The sequence below is a fragment of the Rhamphochromis sp. 'chilingali' genome (assembly GCF_963969265.1).
Source record: "Rhamphochromis sp. 'chilingali' genome assembly, chromosome: 11".
NCBI lineage: Eukaryota > Metazoa > Chordata > Actinopteri > Cichliformes > Cichlidae > Rhamphochromis > Rhamphochromis sp. 'chilingali'.
The window spans coordinates 22,144,924-22,169,845 of record NC_137938.1 but is presented as its reverse complement, the minus strand read 5'-3'; the positions used below and the strand labels follow the sequence as shown (position 1 = coordinate 22,169,845).

Below are 24,922 nucleotides of genomic sequence, written 5' to 3'. Positions count from 1 at the left end.
CTTTTATAATATAAAAACAAAGTCAATTCCATTCCAGTGGATCTTAGTTGATCAGAATGTTTTTTCATGCTCAGTAAAGGCAGCGTTTGAAGTGCATGCTCTTACTTTGTTTACAGCCTTGACTCTCAGCCCAACCAGCTTCCTGTAGACTCTGAGCTATTTAAAAGATGTTTTTCTTTTAACAAAACCCAAGAAACCACACAACAAACAATGGAATGAGTCTAATTTCATACATGTCTTAAATCCAAAGCCTGACATGCTTCAACTATTTCTTCCTGTTTCAGTATTCATCAATCCATCTTCTTCTTGTCCAATTCAGGGTCATATGGGTGGGTGAGCCATCATGCAAACGCCACACGGAACATCTTTATCCCGCTAGCAGATTCAAACCCATGGCCTTTCTTGTTGTGATGTGACAGTGGTAACCACAGGACCACCGTGCAACCCCCTGTTTGACTATTGTTTACTGGAAATGGTAACACCAAGATTTACGTGAATATCTATCTATGTGGATGACCACATGAATCTTTCTGCAAAATTAATTTACAAGAACAAGTGTATATGAGTCCAAACTTTTCCATCTTAGCTGTATTTTACATCTTTGAAGCATAAAATGTAAAATGAATTATTACGACTCTTAATATTGACAGAATTGTTTGGATACGCAGTCCTGTGAAAAACTAAGTACACCCTTTCTGCCTTCATAGGAATTAAGATCAGAATCAGAATCAGAATCAGAATACTTTATTGATCCCTGGGGGAAATTATTTGATGAAGATGATAAGTAGCAGCCAGGTACTGATACTCAAATGGAATTTAATAATTGATCATCACCAAGTGTGAGCACCTCTATAAAAAGCAGACCTTTTGGCACTTTGCTGGTCTGAGGCATTCATGGTGTGTGTCAAAACAATGCCACAATCTTCCCAGGAGTGGACGACGCAGCAAATTGAACCAGAAGAGCAGATTTTCTAATGCTCGAAGAAATTTAAATCTACAGCCTCAGTTAGCATGTTAAATGTCAAAGATGACTGAACTTGGTGTGTTTGGAAGGGTTCCCAGGAGAAAGCCTCTCCTTTCTAAAAACAACATGGCAGCACGGCTAAGGTTTGAAAAGCTGAATCTCCTTTAGAGAGACGAGACCAAAGCGGAGATGTCTGGCTGTCATTACGGCGCCACATTTGGAGAAAACCAAGCAGCGCATCAGCAAAAAAGCACCTCATACCAACTGTGAAACACGGTGGTGAAAGGGTGATGATTTTGGGCGTTTTGCAGTAACGGCGCCTTGGCAACTTACAGTCATTGAGTTGACCATGGACTCCTCTTTATACCAAAATACTCTAAAGTCAAGTGTGAACCTAGACTTTAACCCCAAACCCATGAAATGCTGTCATATGACTTCAAGAGAGTTAGGCATAAAGGGACGTCTGCAAACTTCAATGAACTGCAACAATATTGCAAACAAAACTGTTTTTAGTAAATAAATACAGTCTCTGTGTAGTATTTTGTGTTGCTGTGCACCTGAGGTTGAAATTAAATAATTTTAAACCTGATAAGCACCAACTGAGTTTTATTATGACCTTCTAAGTAAGTCCGTAGAATTGAAAAGGGATGTGCACTCTTTCTACTATGACTGTTTGTGATGCGACAGTCAGACAGTCGTGATAAAAAGTGACGCTTCACACCTGCATCACTTCAATCTAGAGAGATTTGTGGTCAGTGGGCCAGCATAACACGATTTCTGGCTTCAGGTCACATTCATGTCTATTTTTTGTAGTCTCTAATAAGCTTACCATTAAATGGTCATTGATCACCATCAGCTCGATGTATTTGGTCTCATCTTCTACACTTCGTGACAAACGTGGAGCCTGAAAAGAGACGACAGTTTTATCATATTAACGGGAGGCAGACGCCATCTTTTTCTAAATAAAAAAATTAAAGAGAATTTCAAAAGAGTACAGTAAAAACAAAGGTCAACTCGAGGCTCAAAGAAAAATAAATGACAAATCAAAGAGCATCAGCTTAGCAAAAGCCAAACCAGGTTTGTCTGTGAGCCCAAATCAAAGTAAATATGAGCGCAGCTTTCAGGGCTGAGAGACAGACAGCTGCAGACACCTGACTATGTCTGAGAAAAGGCGAGGAGGGAAGCAGCCTCTACTTATAAGATAAATATTTCATGAAACCGAAGAAGACGAGAAGAGGAGAAGAGCGGGCTGGAGAGCTGTTGAGTGGGAGGAACGCTTGGAAACAGCGCACTCTTTATGAATTAACATAAAACATATTGACGGAAAGCAGTGTAATCAAGACAACAGCCTTGGTAGCATAATTAGCTCTCTGTCTTACACTCATGCAGGCATGCACAAAATATAAGCATCTGCACGCCTCCGCTGCTATTGGTGATCATTTTCCTCTGCCATCTGAGCAGCTGTGGTTCAGGTGGTAGAGGACTGTCCGGGGCCGGCGCTTCCTTCCCCGGTTACTATACTGCCTAAATATCCTTGGGCACACTGACTTCAAGCAGCTCTCAATGGCAGTCAAGCTGCCACCATTAGTGTGTGAGTGTGTAAGTGTGTGTGCGTGGATGGGAGACAGATTTTAAAGCACTTTGTAGCACCCTTCTAAGGTGAAAAGACCCTGCATAAGTGCAGACCGCTTTACCATTTAGTAGACTCATACCTGTCTCTTTTTCCTCCTGTGCACAACTTTTGACCCTGGAAATGGAGGGCTGGGAAAAGGTGGTTCTGGTAGAGCGCCTTATAAACAGACGGACACACATTCAGTATGTAAGATTAATTAAAGCACACCAGAAGCCTGGTCAGTACATGAACCATCAGCTTACCACCAAGGAGATCGTTAATTGCCTCTTCACCGGCAGATTTGTAGATCATGTGAATGCGAATATCCCCCTAAAACACACATGCACAGAAAAAATAATTATCCAGTTAATCAGCGAGACAGATCAGAGCCGAGTGACTTTTCAGTTTCAGGGCACAGACCGATTTATCTGCTTGAGAGAGAAGTGACGTCAAAGAGAATGGATAGAGCTTCTTGGTAAGTTGTAGTACCTTACTAAAATATTAATACCAATATTATAAGTTGATAAGAACAAAGGATATTAATCAGCTCTGTTCATTTAAAGCAAACTCAGCAAAGAAAAATGAATTCCGGTTTAGCTGTATTAATGACCTGTATGTGGTGATTACACATAGACACACCCTAGTGTGGTTTCATGAATTCTTATGCCTTACTTTATTTTATTTGTAGTTTGTTTGTTTGTTTATCATTTTATCTACCCTTTATTTGCTTCATTTTTTTTTATCATCCGCGTGGTTAAGTTTTTTGTTTCCACGTAAAACTTTAAGAATCACAGACATAAACGAATAAATAAAAATACTTTAGAACATGAGTTAAAGGGTGTGTTTACCTCCTGTGAGTCAGCTCTGAGGGCGGAAACACCCCGAGCTCTGCGGAGGGCACATCCTGTTTACTCTCCGAGCTACTGTACGAGACTCGGTTTGTGTTCAAGTATGTAAAGGAGAAACAGGCTGAGATGTTACCGACTTCACTGTAAACGTAGCTCAACAAGGTATAGTACCCTTTAGTCAATGTAGTTAAAGTATGAAAATAAATCGGCGTCAACAGGTTGCGGTAATGCTACCTCTTTAGCTTGTAGCTAGGTGGCTAATTAGTTAGCGAATTCGGAGTTCACATTTTCTACTAAGTTCTTCGTATTGAGTCAGTTGATGTTGACGATCGGCTTTTGTTACTGTTATTAACACGTATTAACAACTTTACAGGCCCTTTGCATTCGTCTGAGCAAAGAGAGCTAGCTGAGGGCTAGCAAAAGTAGCGGTAATTAGCCTAGCTGACTGTGCTATCTGCTAACCAGTTATTACAGAGTTGAGGTCTTTTGTTTACTACCACAATGCACACTGTGTCGGTACTGTATGTATAATTATACTGCTTTGGGTGTAATAATCACTGTGCTATTAACCCTGCTCACGTTGATCGTTAGCATAATCTAGAATAAATAGTTTAGATTCACCGGTCTGTAACAGCTGGCACTTTGAAAGTTACATTTAATAAAACACAATAAGATAGCGACTGAGTAAACGAAAACTGTAAAACAAAATGCTATTGAGACATGTCAGAAAGGTACAGTGATTATTGTTCAGAACATTTGAAGACCCTTCACAGTCCATTCATCCTGACTGTAAAATCCTGTCCGCCTCTAGTTTTGAGCCAGGATATCCTGTCAGTTAATCTCAAATCACCTAAAACTGTTTTGGTTTAACATTTTGATATAAATTAAGGATTGCTGTGAAGTTTTTTGTGTAGTCCTGGGAAGTCCCATATTTGAACATCCACCAAAAAATAAAAATAAAAATGACATTCCAAAATACAGCTGGTGACAATTTATGTGTTGAATATAGTTATACAAAAGAAAACTTGTGAAAGGCTTTTTGATGTGAAATTCTTATTCGTAAAATGAAGAAAATTGAGCAAATATCACAAGTCGTGCCACAGAAAACAAAAATATCAATAGATAGTCCTAACCGAACAGGAAAAAGTTCTAGTTGAGTTTCCAGATGGTACTCTAATTATAACTGAGTAAATAATACATAAATTTGTTTTATCCTGGAGGAGTTTTTTGATTCAGGTTAAAATTTCAAGCTCAAATTTCTCTAAACGAAAAAACAAAACAAAGCCTTTGATATATGAAGCTATTTCACCACAACCCAAGCTTTGGCCATAAAATTATGAAGCAGATCAGAGATGGTTGAGCAGAAAATGTTGAAAAAATTTGTTGATTTGAGGTGGAATGACCCGGTAATTTAAACAGCTAGTGCACCTGGCTGCACCTTGATTTTTTTAGACCGTCAATGCCACAAGGAATTGGCCCATAAAGTGCTTTAAACATACTCAGTTAGACCCTGATAACCTTCAGAGATGAGATGAAAGTGGCAATAAGAGCTCTTTTTTTAAGATGATAAAATAAAAAGCAGTTGCAAGTTGCATTGTCTGAGTCAGTCACTGTTGCATGCGTCATATAAAGTTCGAGCCTTGCTCATTGTTCAGCTGCACAGTAATCTGTGTAATGCACTGCTGTATAGACACTCCTGCAGTGCAGCCTCAGTCATCGAGTCATTCCCACTTTGTTTGCTGGTGAAATGAGAGCATTGTTTCTCAGGGACAGCAGATATTGGGTCGACCACACTGTGGTGAATTGAAATACAGGGGGGTTGCCCATAGCTAGGTCAGCGTGTGGCACAGTTAGCTTGCTTCTATAAAGGAATGGGGCCATTCAGATAAACTTGTATAACCACGTTTTTCAGGAATTCTGTGTCCATCAAACTGATCAGTTGCTGCTTTCTGTCTGACTTGTGTTGTTTATCCAGGAAAACGGAAACTCCCCTGTCAGCAATAACCAGCCATGTCGTGCCGGGACATCCACGCCACCAATGCTTTTGCCTTCATCATTGCTATTTTGTCTGTAGGTGGGCTCACAGTGGCAGCATTAATTCCGCAGTGGCGCGTAACGAAACTCGTCACCTTTAATCGTAATGCCAAGAATATCAGTGTGTATGATGGGCTGTGGGCTAAATGTGTGATGCAGGATGGCTATTCAGGATGCCTCTACTATGATTCAGAGGTATTGCTTGATCTATTCTGCTTATGTTTTGTTTTTTAATTCTCCGATGTTTATAATAGTCCCAGCATTAATTATATATTATTATGTTTCCAGTGGTATTCCAAGTTGGATCAGCTGGATCTGCGGCTTTTGCAGTTCTGCCTTCCCACAGGCCTCGGTTTCGGCATTTTAGCCTTGCTGCTGTCCATGACCGGGATGTGTAAAACCTGTTGCTGCTCAGACAAGCCTGAACCGGACATTAAAACAGTTAGATGCCTGGTGAACAGTCCAGGTTGTCACCTGGTGGCCGGCATGTTTTTCTTCCTGGGCGGCGCAGTCCCCATTGCGCCCTCCGTGTGGTTCCTTTTCCGCACCAAGGAGATGAACGCTAGATATGCCAACATCTTCTCTGATGGCTTTGCTGTGTATACATCTATAGGCTGTTCTGGAGGACTGATGCTAGCCGCACTGCTGATGTTCATGTGGTACTGTATGTGCAAGAAGCTGCCTTCACCTTTCTGGTTGCCCATGTCCACGTCCAACTCCATGTCGACCCAGCCTCTCATTGCCAACGCACATTCTCCTGCCTCAGTTTATGTTCCGCAGCCTTTCCCACCACAGACTTTCCCTCCTACAGTAATTAACGCCCAACCGCATGTGCCCGCGCAGGGCTACGTGCAAAGCGTTATCGCACCTGCTCCACCACAGGTGTACGTGTCTCAGGTTTCTGCACCGAATGGCTATGGATCAGAGGTTGAAGGAAACCACGCCTACGGCTACGCTCCCTCACAAAGTTACGCTCCCTCGCAGAGCTATGCCCCCTCGCAGAGTTACGCTCCCTCTCAGGGGTACGCATCCAGCTATACAGGCCACCGCTACTCCACCCGCTCGCGGATGTCAGCAATAGAAATTGATATTCCTGTGCTGACGCAAGAGTAGTGAAAGAGGAGAGGCTGATAACCTCATCACTTCTGTCCATGAACCTCTATAAAGTTCACCACTGATAAAACTAACAGAGTTTGATAGATGGAAGGTAAGGACCTGAGAGCTATTTACAGCTTCAAGAGTAATAGTTTCAAAAATACTGTCAGTCAGTCCAGGCCTGTGAACTGCTGATGGCAGAGGATGAGAATCGGTAGAAACAACCCTGGATGTACCACATGAAGGATGAGATTAACCTCGAAACTAAAACACTGCATTCAGTTTAGTATTGTTTTTAAAAAAATACTTGTTTCACTGTTTTTTATATCAGAGTATGAGCACTAAATAATAGTTTATTCCTTGCTGAAGTGGCCAATGGACCAACCTAATTTTTCTAATTTTCTGTTACATTTGTGCTTGACACTTTATCCTTAATTTCAAGTGACTTTTGCTTGTGTAAAGCTTACAGTATGAGGATTGTCTGTTATCACTGCTGAAGTGCATTATGGACTGCAATTAACTTTGACTTCTGTGTCCTGAATGGACAACTACTCACCTGTTTTTGTTCTAACACGAAGTGTATAATGAACTGTCACTTTGAAGAGCAGCTGTCATTTCTTTGTTAACTGCACTAAGTGTGTCTATAATGTGCCTGGTTTAATTGCCATTGTTTACCTATGTTGTTAGCCTTGAGTCTATTTTTTTAATGTAAAGCCTCCTATATAGTACTTAATCATTTGATACAGCGTACTTTTCCAAGGTATTTGTGTCAAAAAACATCAAAAGGTGCCACTAATAAACCTTTTAGCTGTGTTCAGTCTGATGTACAAATGCAGTTAACATTACTGTATTGTCAGAAACACTAAGACATCTCTAGTGTGGTAGAAAAAAACTTGCTAATGTAGCTGGAAGCACTGATTAAGGCTGTAAGTCATGATTAAGCCACATTTGTTGCCTTCTTGCAGGTTCTGCGTATGAAGTACAGATCTTTATGTGATTCTAAAGTGAAAATGTCAAAGAAACATGCTTTTCTACACTGTTTTTGTTTTAAATAAAACATAAATCACACTGTAATCACGTGCTCCTCTTTTTATACAAGCTGCAAACTCACACAGTTATCTATTTAGCCAGTCATATGGCAGCAACTCAGCGCATGTAGAGGAGGTCAAGATGACCCTGTAAAGTTAAAGATTTGCTTCATGGATGTGCAGCTGACAAACCTGCAGCAATCGCGTGATGCTATCAAGTCAACAGGGACCAAAATCTCTGAGGAATGTTTTCAATACCGAGGGGTAGACCAAGTACTAGCAACATGTACCTAATAAAGTGGAATAGTGGTTAACATACAAAAAGTCCCCAAATTGAAAGCAAGGAGGGGACGCAAGGTTGCATACTCCTTGTACCAGTCCCAAGCTTGGATAAATAGGAGGGCTGTGTCAGGAAAGGAAAGATGTGCATCTGTCTGCTGTGGCATTTCTTTTTTTTAATGTGGCCCAGCCATGATTTCAGCTGGTTATGGCTCCTCTTTCCACTTTAACCGAGAGAAATCAGGAGCCTGTGGGGTTCTTAATTCACACAAATGTATCATAAAATGTTAAAGCCCCTTCTCCAACCCAATCCCCATTAAGCCAGAGGACACTGAAGTGGTTTATGTAGCACTTCTTAAAAGTATCAATGTGGTGTTTAAATGGGAAAATTTATTTATTTGTTGTTTATGAATATAAATGACTTAACAGGGGAGAGTGGGAAAATGGCCAGCACAGCATTGGCAGACTAATCTCATTATAAACTCTGCTTTCTAGAGTGTACACTCGTTAAAAAGAAGATTTCACCAAAATTCAGAGGATATGGCACATCCAAACAACAGAAGGCACATTTATGTTCCAGCTTTCCAAAAATCCCTTTTTCAGTATACATGAAAGCTTAAAGATGCATTTTATTGTGTTAATTAACTATTATGGAAAGTAAAAATCACAGTCATTTAGTGGTCATTAAACAGACAATGATTCAACTCATAAATCATGAAACACTTCTCTCCCCTGCATAAGCTTTTACGGGTTAAAAGTTTCATTATTGTCAATAACGGCCCGTTATTTACTTGGTGTAGCATCTATACCAAAATTTGCACTACTGCACAGCACAATGGGGGATATGATATTTGCTGTCACCTGCCGTATGAGCAAATTAAGATATAATCGAGTTCATAGCTTAACAAAGGAAGTAGATGACAGTGAGCAGTCTAACAAAAAAGAAAAACAGCTTTTCGTTTTGTTTTTGATGTAAGTCGACCAAGCATGTGAAGTGATCACTGCGGCAGGTATAATTGGAAATTATGTCAAGGTTTAGTGGCTGATGGTTAGTAAGACCTTAATGAAAATAAGAATATCTGTTTGCATTTGCATGTATCTGTAGCGCACACACAGCACAAATCATCATTATCAGAGCACCAAAGTCTGATTTAACTGTTGTAATAATGCCATGCTTTCTTTGTTCCCTGCATCATCGCTCCCGGCCAGTAATCTCAGTTCAAAAACATACACACACAGCATATAGACCCAGCGGGGAGCGAGTACTGATGGAGATTAGAGGTCGACACAGATGGCTTTCATATGCTGAGCTGGGAAGAAACAGGGGGTGGGGCCTGGGTTGCCATGGGAGACCTCAGACACAGACCGCTGGCTCATGAACATAAAGTGGGGAGGGATAAACACGCCTTTCATTCTTTCTCACTCTTTCCTTGCATGTGTGAATGAACCGGTCCAGGTTTAGTAACATGAACATGGCTTCAGGCCACAGGGAGACCCCCCCGAACACACACACACCTCCTTTTTTGTATCCCATCAGCTCCAGCACACACACAGTGTGTCATTCCCAGCTTGTGCTGTCCGTGTAAAAAATCCTCCCTTGGCACCAAATGCAAACACCCCCATGCTAAAACCTGGCACTCGACACACCCCCTTCTTCCTCTGCATCCTTCACCACCCAACCCCCTTATCTTCAGTTATCCCCTCTAGTGCAGCAGACAACTGGAAAATCTTTCAAAAGTGGAAACAAGCACCAAAATTAGTGTGTTTGTCCTTCTGGAGCCTTTAATTTGAAAAATCCCAATAGCCACTTGGGTTTTCAAGATGGGTCACCTACTTCCAACACAAAATTTCAGGCACTGGATCTATTTCAGTGTTTCTAATCCCGTTTTCAGTTTGTTTGTTTGTTTCTTTACTACGGGTGCTTCTCTGTTTGATTTTTAATAAGCATTGTTACAATTTGAACCTCCCAAAAACTGCATAATTGCCAAGAAACATTTATTTAAACAATGTAGGATTATGTAAGGAGCTTTAAAATCAACTTGTGGCCTCATAGGTGGGTCTCGAGGTAAAAGTACCTTTATAAATGGTACAAAGAAGTTTCTGATTAGCTTCAGAGGTAACTTTTACACAAACATGTGGTTTGATATGAAGTCTTGTCATCTTTGCCTCAAAATGTGACGATTTCTTACCAGAAACAGGCCTGTTGACACTTTACCACATTTGGTTCACCCCAAAAATCACTGAAAAACTACTCGAAAATGAATTTATGAGTGTGTGTTCATGGATCATAGAGGAAGAAGGATACTAAAGGCTGCTTTACTGGGTATCCCTGCTGCTAGTCTGTGTTTTTTACATCACTTCCTCTTTCCCACGCCATTACACCAAATAATGACATCATTGCTCAGGTCCAATCATTTTCTTGCTGCTCTCTGTGAGCCAATCAGCCTCCACTGTCTGCTTTAAACCTCACTGCTCTTATGTCATCCTGCCTCGTGCCACTTCCTTCTCATCTTCACTACCAACCACCAGCGTCTAGACTTCAGGGGGTTCCTGCTTATCATTGCTGGGACTCCACTCTGCTATGATGCTTCATCACTCATGTTCAATAAAAACATGTTCAAATCTTTCAAGTGATGGCTTCTTATCAAAATGAGTATATGACTTATAATTACTGAATATAGGCTGAATATATTCATTCAAACCTTCAGGAGAGCCTGAACTTGACATGCAACCTCAACCACACATTTTATGGACTTCAACAGTTTTTTGAACCGTAACATACACTTAAAACACGTCATGCCTTTGCTTAGGCTTTATGGTTGAAATGTCCTAAAGCCTGAACTCATGGTCACTCCACCATTGAACAAAAAACGCACACAGCATTATGCTTTCTGGGTGTAGCCACAGTGGCTCCGAGGTGCAGGTGGAGCTGCCATGGTGTCCAAAAAGAAAACAACAACACAAACAGGAGGACTAAACATATGGTGTTTTCTGCCTATGCGAGTCAATCACACATCCTCCTCACAACTTCCCTACATGAACACACATAAACACACACATGCACACACACTCATGCCGACACTAACAGTCAATAAGTGCAAGATTTATCAACTGCGTGCTGCGCTGGAACAGCTCGTTCTTCGCTTGTGAGCTTTAATCTTGAAGATCTAGCTTTTCAGATTATATATGAGAATGAGACCAATTACATAACACGACAAGACACTTTAACTCCGGCTCAGCCACATAAAGTGACAAGAGCAGCTTGTTCAGGACACGTTTACCTCATGTCCTGCATAACTTTTTCTGCCTTGGTGAAAGAAGGGCAGATGGATTTGCCATATGGCCGACAGGAGCCACGCTGACTCTCACAGCCCCACTTCAACCCTGTTTTCTTGTTTGTGTTCTTTTACATTTAGGAAAGCTACAATTAGTTGCAGGTGGGTAAAAAATTTGCATCCAATGCTGTTCAATAAGGGATTATATGTGAATGCTGTCTAATGTAACAAGTGCATGACAGTGCAGACAGCCTCCTCGTAAAAGAGCCACTAAATCTCACACCGGACATGGAGGGCATCTAGGGTTTTGAAGAAGACATCTGTGTGTCTGAGGCAGACTTGTAGACCGAGCAGACAAATAGACAGACATAATGAGAGTGAAACAGAGAAAGAAGGAATCCACGGGGAGAGAAACGATGGAGCATTGCCCGAGGGGAGCAGACATCCAGAGCTCAGTAACAACAAACTGACAGGCACCTCCGGGCTCGAGGGCAGCGCCGTCCCCGGCATTGTCATGCAGCCAGCGTTCCAAAAACATCAAGCCAAAACCAATACTACCACAACTGTCAAAAATGTGTTACTCTGTTCACACTACTCTGTATACACTTGATTTATGTGATATTTTTAAAAGGCCACAGATCGGCAGAGGTGAGAAGTAACAAAGTATTTGTACTTTGTTACTACAAAGTACTGGTATCTACAATTTTCAGGTATCTGTACTTTACTTGAGTAGCTTTTTTAATTTTTACTTCTACTCCCTATATTTTTAAACAAATATCTGTATTTTATACTCCTTAAATTTTCAAAAACAGGCTCGTTACTTTTGCATTTTGGGGGAGTTTTTGCTCAGACTGCTCAGTGGAATTTGATATAGTGCAGATTTAAAGTTTCCATTAAGTCCTCATGTTTTTAAATCAGATATTGGGTCTGTACACATGACATTATGGTTTTTTTTTTATTGTGAAACCTGCTGCAAAACAAACTGAGCTAGCTATGTGTTATTTAAAGATTGCATGAAAATCATCTGCAGTTTCACAGTCAAAGTAAGGTTATGTCAAGTGTAGCAGAGATTCATATGAATTTTAGTTGATGATGCTTAGATCCATTGACTGAGCAGGACAAGTCATGAAACATCTGCTGATATCTGGTTGAATTTGGTTGTTTACATCCAAACAGAGCAGCAGGTCAGCTGATCACAGCCTGTACACTAAGAAAATCTACCAGAGCTCTCAGTAGAAATTATTGTAAACCAGAACCTCCTGTCAAAACGTTCACTAGCTGAGGGGCTTTCAGTGCCCCTCAGCTAGATTGGGAGCGCAATAGCTGAGGCTGGTCTACTGCATCTCCTCTTGGGTCTCAAACCTTTGATCTTTTGGATCTTCATGCTGTAGAAGACCAAAGTGAAGCCAGTTTTAACCAATGTCATAAATTTTATCTACAATCAGACTTTACATCTGATTTATAAAAAAGTTATTTCTCGCCTGTAAAATCCGCATCATCTGCTGACACATTTAATGAAGTACCAAATAAATCCATCCATCCTTTTACTTAACTGCGCATCGAATTCAGGCACAAGTCATGAGTCTGTCTCCAGGCCAGCACGCAGAGACACGATCACATTCACACCTCCTGCCAGTTTAGAATCAACATTTATTAATTAATTTGCAGCTTGGTGTCAGTGCTAACCACTGTGCCACTGATTGCTAATAACTGTACTTTACACCAGTGTAAAGCATCATCACAATAATATAGAAAATGTGCTTTAGTATAACATAAACAAAGTTGGGTAATCACATGTTAAACATTAAATTACTCAGTCGTTTTCAGATTAACCAAAGAGTAATGCCAAGTTGGGCTAGTGGCATCCATCCCACCCTGTCCCATCATCCTTCTCTGTCACTCCAACTCTCTGCATGGCCTCCTTCACTACATCCATCAATCTTCTCTGAGGTCTTTCTCTTTTCCTCCTGCCTGGCAGCTGCATTTATCCACTGTCTCTCCTCTGCACATGTCCAAACTATCGCAGCGTTGTCTCTTTAACTTTGTGTCCAAACTGCTCAATCTGAGGTCATTTCTAATGTTGTCCATTCTGGTCACTCTCAATAACAATCTTAGCATCTTCAGCTCTGCCTCTGGTCTTTTTTAGTTAGTGCCAAAATACTGAACACGTTATCTTCTGAAGTAACACTGTGACTGCTGTCTTTCGGCTTTCTGGAGTGACTCTATAAGATGTTGCTTTAGCTGTGGCTTTTAAAGACTTTACAGAAACGCAACATTTCAGCCAAATGTTTGTCATGATATACTTACACACCCTGAATCTCTGCAAGGAGAGTGCTGCAGCACCCTTCTGAGTTTATCTACTTTGTCAAATTGGATTGCCTATTTTCTGAATCTTCTCTCTCTCATTGCTTCAATAATTCAGTGTCTCCAGAAAACGCTGGAGACGACAGAAGCAGCTAAAGAGTGAGCAACGAAGAGTCGTAACAGGCCCTGAATAAACACAGCGGCCTCGAGCACTGTTGTCGCTCATTCCCTCTCGGTGTTCTACTTTATTTCCTCCATCCTCACACTAAAGACACTTTATTGCTTAATTAACTTCATGTTTCCTCTCCTTTTCATTACTGTTTAACTGTGAAATAGCAACTGCCTTTAAAACTGGATTAGATCCTCTTATACTGCAGTTTCTCTGCAGAAAATACAATGACATGCGCCCTAATTACATTTTGGTTTTTCACACTATTCCACCTCCTAATCTTCTGTTTGTCTGTCCATCTACCAGATTTTCTCTCCTACCTGCCGGCACAAAAACTCTCATATGGGAATTAATCTTAAGTAGCTCCATGGGCTAGGTTGCAACTACCAAGGACACACACACACACACACACACACGCCTAGGTCTCTGACCTCTCTTATCTGGTCTTCTTTCGCCCCTGACTGATTAAAGCCAGACACACGCTTCTTCTGGAGGTTTTAATTAGATAGAAAGTAAGCCCTTCACACACACACGGAGTATCAGCAGCTTGTTCTTTCACTCTCATGCCTAAGGCTTGTCTGGAAATCTCGGATCTGTCCTTTCGTTCTGGCCGTAATGCCTCTAATTGTTATTATCTAATTGTCTGTGGGCTTTTCTGCTTTCTGCTGCTTTGTAATCCCGTGAATCTCTCTGTCTTGAAACCTGTGGGCTGAACTCAGGGTTCAGCTGCAGTGACCGGTTTGTGATCTGTAACTGATTCTGGTTTGTCTGAACCTCCTGTTCTCCTATTCTAACAAATCATCTGCAGCAGATGTGCAAATTTTTTACCAAATCAGCACCACAAAAACAGCCTATCCAGGCCTTTTCAAGAGCACCCATTTCACAATAATTTCAAAGGAAAACATATGAAAGATTTTGGGTACCATCAGTGACGAGGAACTTGCAGGGCTGTGGGTGGACATTGGACACAACACAGCACTACTGCAACAAATTGTTTGACCTCAGACAGCTCAACACGACGTAGAAGCAGCTGGATGCAAAAACATGGAGGAAGGACAAATTGATAATCCCTGTTGAGAAGAGCCATCTGCAGTACTTACATTGCTGCTGCCGTGTCCTCCAGGTTCAATCATGTAGGTGTGATTGCCGTCGAAAAACATCCCACTGAAAAGGGAAAGAGGGGGAGAGGCGAGAGCACATATCAGTACAAGTTTCTGCTGTTTTTTTCAGCATCAAATGGAATAAATCAAGTCCTCCGGACAGATTAGTCACTTCATATGGAAAACTGTTATAAAAGAACATAAACCAGAGGGAGACCTTACAGTCCTTAATGTGCATATGACTCTCATTTTTCTGCAAATAAATTAGATAACAAGTTTAAGGACTGGACAGCTAAGGGAACAACAGTTATGTTCGACGTAATGAAAAAAAGTTTTGAAGTTTGAAGTTTTGAAATGCTTATTAGAAAAGCAAGACTTCTATGGATATTTACAGATGGGACGCTATGTTATATGACTGTGAGAAAAGTAACGGAGGGAAGAAGGAGGTGTAATGGACAGTGATGTGGAGATTACAATGGAAGATTTTTTTATTACACCCGCACAGAAACCTGTCTATAGTGTTATAACCTCCCTGTCTGCTGGAAAAATGTGCAACCACTGGCATATTTAATAAAGACTAGTAAAGAGAGATACACTGTGCCATTCAAGACATTTTTAAATGTGAAATTCACCAAGTAAGAAGGCTCTCTCTCTCTCTCTCTCTCTATATATATATATATATATATATATATATATATATATATATATATATATATATATATATATATCTGTAATATTGATCCCACAAGGGAGGCTATTACAGCAGCAGAATAAAGAATAAAAATAGTACAGACTACAATAAATAAACATACGCATAGTGAGGGCCTTATACTGCAAAGAAATTATATATACAAAACTGTGATTTAAAAAAAAAAACAGGGAAGTAAAAAATAAAAATTAGGTTTAGTTAAAGAAGAGTAAAAAGTATGACTAATAAATACTATGTACACTATAAAGCTGAGACATAGTTGCAAGAAGTTAATGTTGGTGAATAATAATAATATAGGATTAGTTTAGTCTAATTAGTCCATCAATGGCTCAGCTGTTAGAATAAAAACAAAATCCATGCTGTCATCACATATAAGGTTGCGAGAGAACAGCACAGAGCTATGCAGCATTTTAACCATGGCTGAAGGTCTTTGGCCGCCTGCCCACATTCATGTGCGCATGAACACATCATCCGTTAATTAAGTTTATCTGAAGCTTTTAGGAGATTGGTCGGGTCAGACTGTGAAGTCAGGAGGGTAAACACTGCAGGAAATACACAATCTATCTACCTCCTCCGACTCTACCCTCTCTGTGTTTTTCAGGTTTCCTGGCTGGACAAATTGAAAGAATTTATGTGTGTATTTTATGCTTAAATCTGTTCAGTGCTGGTGTGAGTGAGTGGGATTTGGAAGAAAGGTGATGTCATGCATCTGTGCACAAACCACACCTACACAATCCCCTCAGTTATTATAGCTTTACCTGACTTTACATGTCGTTGCTGCTTAGTTTGGGATGCAGCTTTACTTTTATTGACACACCAAATAAGAACTATCGCTGGACTGTATAGAAAGTTTAGCTTAGCTTTTAGTTTTAGTCAGCTCAGCGTGCAAATGTAATCTTTTAATTTAAAGATAAGGCTTTAAATTATAGCTAAGTTTGATAAATGATTAAGAAACAAATGGATGGATGGATTCTTTTAGCTCACTTTTGTGCTGCATCAAAGCAAAGAATCCAAGCTAAATGTTTAGAAAGAGAACAAAATTTGCCTCTGTGTGTGTGTGTGTGTGTGTGTGTGTGTGTGTGTGTGTGTGTGTGTGTGTGTGTGTGTGTGTGTGTGTGTGTGTGTGTGTGTGTGTGTGTGTGTGTTTGTGTGTGTGAGTTGGGGGGCGGGGGCAGGATGTATATTATGGTAAACACCTGACTCAGCATAGGAGAATGCTCTCCCTCTAATGGCTAACGCTCTGACACACTCCACAGCAGGAAGCCCTTGACTCCCTCGCTCTCTTTCTCTTACTCTCTCTCTCTCTCACACACACACACACACACACACACACACACACACACACACACACACACACACACACACACACACACACACACACACACACACACACACATAACATTTTGGTGTTTCTTTCTTTCCTCATTAGGAATTTCAAAGTTCAGTGATTCTATCCCGTTACAACCTCTTGCGTTCTAAATATGAGATTTCACTGCAGGTAACTATACTATAAATTATTTGGTAGTTGCTTTCTTTTCATTATTTTGCATCCAGCATTTTATAATTTGCTGTACTGACAACTTTCCCCAAATTCATGCAAAACTCTCATGAAACACACAAAAAAACTTTAAGAATAAAAAGAGTTAAGGCTTGGACTTTAGTTTAGCTTGTTCAGCAGATATTAGTCTGCTTCTTCCTGCTTCCCCTAATTAGTTGGAAAGACATGTCTAAACTGATTACTCTGTCTATTTGGCTTGGTATTATGTTGAAACAAGATATACTCAGTGGGAGAAAGCTTTGAGACTGCGTAATGGATCAGAAATAAATAATCATGGTCTCTGAAACAGCTGAAATTGATAATTAGATTAAACAATGTACACTGAATGGGCAGAAGGTTAATTCAGACCAGGAGCTCCTATTATGTGGTTTTCTTTACATGACTACAAGAACTGATGACGGTTAATCCAAAAAACATCGGGCAACAAGTTCAAAATATACAGCAGTTTATGGTGTTGACAGTCTGACATTTGATTAAAAATGTTTGGAGAAAATTTGGCCTCTTTTCAAGAAATTATTTTTCCTCATTTTAAATTTTTGTGGCGATCGTGGCTCAAGAGTTGGGCGTTCGCCTTGTAATCGGAAGGTTGCTGGTTCGAGCCCCGGCTTGGATAGTCTCGGTCGTTGTGTCGTTGGGCAAGACACTTCACCCGTTGCCTACTGGTGGTGGTCAGAGGGCCCGGTGGCGCCAGTGTCCGGCAGCCTCGCCTCTGTCAGTGCGCCCCAGGGTGGCTGTGGCTACAATGTAGCTTGCCATCACCAGTGTGTGAATGTGTGTGTGAATGGGTGGATGACTGGATATGTAAAGCGCTTTGGGGTCCTTAGGGACTAGTAAAGCGCTATATAAATACAGGCCATTTTTTTAAAAAGTACAAAATATCAAGTGTTGAAGCTTAAAACATGCAGAATTTAAAGTCACTTTTATCATTTAAAGTTGCTTTTCTTCTCCATTTGGGTTTGAATGGTCGGTTTGAACTTCAGCAGCTCATCTTGAGTTACATGTCTAAACGAGTTGCTGCCACGTGATTGTTTCATTAGATGTTTTGCAGGTGTACCCAATGAAGCAGGCCGGTAAGTGTATATACGTTTATGACAAGCATTTGCTAAGACTAGACTTTATTTGTGGTTTTTATGAAATTACATAAAAACAAGAGTTTCACATAAAAAATAAAAATAAAAGACACGTACAGTGCAAGCAAGCATGATGACAATAAGGACGTTATAATAGAATTAGGTCATAGATCAAGGATAAAAAGCGATAGTGCTGAATGAATACCATAGTGATTATTTATTTTTTTAAAGATAAGATGATAAGATGCAGCCCTCCGGATGACATCTTTTTCATAGCAGCGTTTATTTTCCATGACACGATAAAGCAAACAAAGAAATAAGTCTTAAAAATTTGGTGCATCATGAAATGAAAAGCAAACAAAGCAGACCTCAAACCTTTGAGGAGCTGAAGTCCTACATGAAAATACAACAGCTGGTCTCCCCTGTGTAAGTTGTATTTGTATATTTTAAATTAAATATAGGCTTCAAATCATTAGCATTCTCTTTTTATTTAAATGTCACACGGCATTGTAACTTTTTGTGGAAACACGGTTCTCATTTTAGGCACGTTTGATGCTTTGTTATTCACGGCGGCTTTCTGTGCAAACAATGAAATCCACCAACAAACAGTGAATTTCTCACATGCGGGATGGAGAGCGTCTCGCCTCTTTTCATGCATATATATATACACACATATATACACAGGAGACTACATACATTGACTTAGAAAGCATAAAGTGTGCATGCATCCCTCACAGCAGGCCTTGTTTCTGACCCGTCTCGCCTCAAGCAGAAAAAGCTAAAAATACCAACGTTAGTGGAGGCTAGAGGAGAAGGGGAAAAAAAAGAAAAGAGAACAGGAAAGGAAGAAGAGAAGAAGAGAAGATGTCTGTCTGTCTGTCCGTCTGCCAGAGTGATAACCTATGAAACCTAAAATGCAGACAGGCAGCGACGCCTGGCTAAAACTAATTACATTAACCTAATGAAAAAATGGGAGCAGGACTTAGAACAGAGGCTGAAACACACACATGCATATAAAAAGTCGCATTTGTATTATTTGTACTTACTGCAGCCCGTGACAGGTTGAGAGAGCCACAAAGGAGTGAGGGATGTTTCTGACCTTTCCTTGATAGTAGCAGTGCTCTCCGCCCTGTGTGGAAACACACAAATACACACAGATGAAGCTCACACACATGATGTAGTGAAATATTCCCCTCTTCACTACCATATTTAATTTGTGGTGTCCTCGGGATTCCCATATGCTTGTTTGCCGTTCACCTAGGGACCATCTTTGATCCGAGGACACCACAAGGAAATGAGTCCAAAGCAATCCATTACACAGAATTCATTTGCTAATACATGCAAGTGCAAGTAAGCTCTGTTGAAGATATGTGAATATACTGTTCGCGTGTTTGTTTGACACTTTGCACTTTGAGCTTTGCACGTTCACATCTGACCATCTGCGCGCTAACGCCTCAGCGACTTCACTCCTCTATCCGAACTTCTCCGCAGCAGGAAGTCAGATTTTTACCATCTCCGTCTCTCTGTCTTCACTCTTGATCTACGTGTCTCTCTGCACACATTTATCGTCTATAGATGTGCATGATGTCTAAGTACCTAAGTGCTCTGCAGGCAGGCCATCTCTTCCTGGTCCATTTCTTGCTACCTAACAGCCATTAAGCAGGAAGCAGTTCTCCCTGAGGAAATGCAGCTTTTATCAGAGGATCAATTTCTGCATGTGCACAGCAATGCACCTCTAGATCCACTTCCACTCTCCAGCTTTCTGAGTAGACCCCATCCTGATGCACAAGCTTCTGTTAGGATGCATGCATGTGCACACTGTTGAACTACACATGCATGTGGAAATCTGTGTGATTTATTATCCTACAGCAGAGTTCAGTGAGGTGTCGGACGGGATTGAGTTCAGAGTGCGGCGCATGCAAGACAAATTTTCAAATGCTCTTTTATCTGCCTGACTTTGGACAAAGGGACATTAAAGCAGTCCTCAAGCAAATCAGGGTTTCATCTGCCTCTGCCCTCTCCTGTGAGGAGTCAATTAAACCCAACTGTTCCAGCAAAGAGTTTTTCCTTTTTTCTTTGACAGAAATCTATCATTTTTATACAGCATATCGTTGCCTCACATCAAGAAGGTCCTGGGTTCAAAACCCACCTGCTGGTTGGAGCCTTTATGTTCTATCTGTGCCTGCATGGGTTCTCTCCAGGTACTCCTGCACCATCCCACAGTATAAAGACATGCATGTTAAGATTAACTGGTGGTCGGCCAAAGAACCACAGATAAGGTGAAGCGTGGCAGAGGATGTGACATCAAACTCGCATGTGCCACCACATGACAGGGGCCAAGCAGCAAGCATAAACACGTCATAACTCCAGGAGTGGGAATGGTTGTCTGTCTCTGTGTGGTACCCCTGTGATACACTGGCAACCTGTACACGGTGTACCCCACCTTTAGACAGAGTGACCTTTGTGACTCTAAACTTGCCAAGTGGTGAAGAAAATGGGTGGATGGTACACATTTTCATGTTAACTTGGACCAAATTAAACAAAAAAAAAAATGAAATCCCAATTAACAAAGACGTTACTACAAACAATTTGCATTTCCAAAGATGGAGCTAAAACTCTCTGAACTAAAACCTTGTAAGGAAAACGTTGTTCAGCACAGTATCAACACTTCCTTTAAACAAGGCACATCCATTTTATCTAAAGTCATTCATTTTAATATATTTATTAGATACAGTAGAGAAATAAAGCAAATGCATTTAAATCAAACTGTAGTGCATTCAAAGCATTTAGCCAATGAATTAGAGTGGTGGGTAAAGACAAGAATCAGGCTTACAACATCACTAAAATGTCTTTTTCATTTGAATTAATCAGGCATTCATGCAGTTTACACTTTACAGGACTCAAACTGAAGACTTTAAAAATGTGTGGTAATACAGACGAGTGCATGTGTGAGTGTGAGGAAGTCATCTGCATAAACAATCATCTTTGAATTATCTTTTTTTTTTTTTTTTTTTTTTTTTAATAAATAGGACAGGGGGAATGAATGAGAGAAAGAAAGAAAACCAAAGGGGAGAAGAGACGGTGAGAAGGGGGGGGGAAGAGAGAGAAAAAAAAAAAGAACTCCTGGGTCACCTGTATGGAGAAAAAAAAAAACAAACAACAAAAAAAACAAACAGAGGAGACAGCAAACAACAAAGAGTAACATAATAATAGAGAAAACAAAGCACCATCACAATAAACTAGCTAGTCATAGATATCAATATTTACTAAATAATAAACGATATTGTGCAGCACGCAAGATAGACAGCGCACAGTGTGCTTTGAGGCAGCAGCCAAGAAAGCTTTAGTCCGCGTCTGTGAATACCCATGTGTGCATACCTGTGTGGATCAGCATGCTTGCATTCCAAAGGTTTCTCCATGTAATGATCTGCTAGGGAGTGTGGGGGGGCCACAGCCCCGTCCTCCAGGGTGTGAAGCGGGTATGGAGGAGATCAAAACTCCAGACATCCAGAGGCCCCCAGAACACAAGAGACCATGGAAGACCAACAGAGGGGCAGCCGCGCCACTGTTCCAGTAAGAGCTGAGGAGAGTCCCAGATGAGGGCTCGCCCAGCAGCCGCGGAGCAGAAGTCAGGGGGAGTTGCAGTGACGCGCCCGTGAGCTCCGCCGGCCCCCAGCTGTGCCTGAGTGACCGAGCCCCAGGCCGAGAGGCCGGGGGCACCCCACCTCCAAAGGGGGCCCGAGCGAGCCCCAGGCCCCAGGCCCCGACAAGCGGCCGCCAAGGAGTGAGCCGGTGTGTACCCGGACGCCCACCCCCAGACACAAAGAACCACCAACACACCGACACCTGAGGGAGTCCGCCACCGGCAGGGGAAGTGGTGGTGGGTGGAGATAGGCCTCCAAACCTTGGAGGGCCTGAGGTGTCCCCAGAGAGGTGGCGTCTGATACCCAACCTGACATATAGACACAGACATACAGGCACACACAGACACAAACATCCATTCCCACCCTCATGCTCTCATATGCACTCACTCCACACTCAACCAACGTGGAGACAGACATAAAGAGACGCTGTACACACAATCACACTCCCCAAGCGTACTCTACAAACCGGGTCTAGGTACCCTTGCCCCTGGAGGGGGGAATTGCACCCAGACCCAGGTGGTGTTACCCATCTTTGAATTATCAAAGTGAAACTGCACCCATCAGGCTGAGACTGATTTCTTTCTGTGTTCCTGCCTTTTAACCACTTATTTGCAACTTCCAGTTAAATCACATTCAGCTATCGGTTTCCTTTTCGCGATACTAACTCTGCCTCTCGCTATTTTCATAATGCCCTATCCATGAAATCCAGAATAGAAAAATAAGATTCAAGCAAGTTAGCAGCAGGCTGCCACCGCTGTAATAAGAGAGGGGATTTTTTTTTTTACATTAGCAGAGAGTCAGAGCATATGAAAGGTTTGCTAGATAAACCTAAATAGAGCCACAAGAGAAAGAGGTTGAGTAAAGAGACAGAGAGCGAGTGTGAAGTGAAGAGACAGAGAGGGCTATTTATAAGTGGCGCTGTGCTCCACTATCCCAGCGTCTCTCCTCTTTCCGTCGCCCTGAACCTTCTGCTCCACTTCTCATCAAAGGAAGAAACACCCAACATCAGCACTGTGGGTACATCCTCAGCTTGTGTTGCTAAATTTGTGAGATCTGTGATCTCTTAAGACACATGCGAGGATAATTAATCATCTTATCTGGACAACACAATGCACAACAAAAAGGTCGAGGTTAGACACTCGGTAAACAAGTAGGACGCTCTGCCCTCTGAATGTCAGTGAAACTTTGACCACCGCGATCACATAATGCAAGGAAATAAGGACATTAGACACACTTTGCTGTACTTTACTCCTCATTAGGTGATCGAGTTCATTTCTGTGCGTGCAGTATTTCCTCAAAACCACAAAACCAAAGTTTGCAGCTGTAGTGCAGAACCCAAACTTTCCAATCATAACAAATATGCAGGGGTACAGTGTGCACTCAATAAAAGGATCCTTAATCAAACTGGTATGTTTTCTACTGATCGCACAGTTTTGGATTAAATGCAAACATCCATCAACTGGAATTGGCTGATTTCCACCGACAGATGTGTGTTGTGATGTTTGGGCCACATCTGGCTGTTACCATCATCGTGTCACAGGTGCCATGTTTAACATCCCATATAAAACCCAATAGCATCTGCTCTCTGTGATGTGTTTTGTGCAGAACGAGGATAAGGAGCCTGTCATTCATTCCTTGCACTGAAGGTAAACCGTGGACAGAAAGCCTGAATGCTTCCAGTTTCAGGAGTTTGTATTACTTCTATTACGTATGGGCTACATGAGCACTGGAGGATTCTGACCTAGATCTATCAGAGCAGCAGCTGCGTTACATCGGCTGACATTTTGCCCTCCACAGTGAGCAGAGTAACAACCAGGGCTTGTCTCATATTAACCTCCATGAACAGAAGCATTAATAATCAAAAAGAGGCTCTTGTTCTTTGCTACTAAAAGGGAAACGATGACATTAGAAGAGTGCAGATGGGCTGCAGTTGTGGATATTCAGCTCCAAGATTAATTAATTTACAGACTGCCTTATAATGAGCCATAATTACAGGTGACCATAATGTACGATGTGTGATGTAATCGTTTGGATCATTCGCTGTAAAGCATCTAATATCTCACTAATCTGCTGCTTAGCTGCGTAATTCCTGACCATTATAATCCCCGCTACTTATATGATGTCCCTCCATGCCTCAGCGGGTGTCCTGTAACTGAAGTCCAGATTTTAGAGGATTATCACAGGAATCTTAATCTTGCGTCAGTCGACGCTTGCAGAAGATTCATTGAGCTATCAAAGAGACCAGGCAGCTGAATGAGGAGTGGTTTATCTCTGTGTGGAAAACTTAACTCATTGATTAACCAATAAAAAACTCAAGGAGGGAGAATAACACACAGGGTCGACAGTGGAACCATCAGCTTCGCTGCTGCACACATAACAGCATGAGAGCTACTATCAGACATCTCTACCTCCCTGCTGTGCTACTCACCCGGTGTTAGCATGTGAGCAGTGTCTGCAAATGTTGTTTTGATAATGACATCCGACCTTTACTCGGTACGGGTAACGCTTCTCGCGTTCTCATGTCTGCCTACATTGTGATTGAATCCTGATGTGTTAATTGGGTAGTTTCAGTGGTGCTGATGTTTTTGTATCACTCCCTGGAAGTGCTGTTTTGTCTCTTTGTGACAGAAAGTGTAAATTTGCTCCATGTCGGTCTACAATGAAAACAGAGTTCACATGTAAGTACTAAGTACACACGTAAGATTGGGACTGACAGGGAGCGATCAGGGGCTCTGACACTGGTCCAGACGTGCAGGAGAAGATAATCACTGATAAGCAAGTGTGCGTGGGTGGAATCCTGGAAGATGTCAATGTTCCAAACTAGGAATGGGAATCAAGAGCTGATTCTTGTAGCAAATTGGTTCCCATTAGTTCAGTTCCTTGGAATTGTTAGTCCGCTTGTTTATTGACCCCGCTTAGCGGTTCTTGCACTTGCACCAGCTGATTTCAGTTTGTGTGCCGGAGAAGGAAAAATAGCGGCGCAGTCTACAGCGTAGACATGGTGTGTGGGACTGTAGCCTACACGTTTATATAGGTAAATGGTAATTCTGAGATAATGCCTTTCAGGTCATTTCACGGAGAAAAGCAAAAGTAATGTAAGAAGTCCTGTAATAAAATTACTTTCTCCTGGGATTAATTAAGTAAAGTACTGCATTGCTTTAAAGAAAAGTGTTCGGTGTGATATCTGTAATAATTACTTTTTCCGAGTGACGACCCCAACACTGATCACAACA

General features: G+C 41.5%; 2 protein-coding genes across 4 annotated transcripts in view; one reads left to right on the top strand and one right to left on the bottom strand.

Moving 5' to 3' along the window:
- adam22 (ADAM metallopeptidase domain 22) overlaps window positions 1-24,922 on the bottom strand; it is a 70,637-nt gene that overhangs the window by 21,218 nt on the left and 24,497 nt on the right. For both annotated transcript variants that reach the window (XM_080896234.1, XM_080896235.1), the window contains exons 5-9: window positions 19,092-19,174; window positions 14,709-14,772; window positions 2,840-2,906; window positions 2,677-2,753; window positions 1,794-1,868 (exon numbers count right to left, since the gene is read on the bottom strand). In XM_080896234.1, the coding sequence (XP_080752360.1) occupies window positions 1,794-1,868; window positions 2,677-2,753; window positions 2,840-2,906; window positions 14,709-14,772; window positions 19,092-19,174 (366 nt within the window). The remainder of the gene's footprint in view (window positions 1-1,793; window positions 1,869-2,676; window positions 2,754-2,839; window positions 2,907-14,708; window positions 14,773-19,091; window positions 19,175-24,922) is intronic.
- Window positions 3,448-7,621, top strand: cldn12 (claudin 12). Of its 2 annotated transcripts, none has more exons than XM_080896236.1 (3): window positions 3,448-3,586; window positions 5,400-5,653; window positions 5,747-7,621. In XM_080896236.1, exons 2-3 carry the CDS (start codon window positions 5,435-5,437, stop codon window positions 6,569-6,571), a joined length of 1,044 nt encoding a protein of 347 aa, XP_080752362.1. In that variant the 5' UTR covers window positions 3,448-3,586; window positions 5,400-5,434; the 3' UTR covers window positions 6,572-7,621. The 2 variants fall into 2 exon arrangements, with proteins under 2 accessions (XP_080752362.1, XP_080752363.1); XM_080896237.1 differs by having other exon boundaries at window positions 3,456-3,586; window positions 5,499-5,653.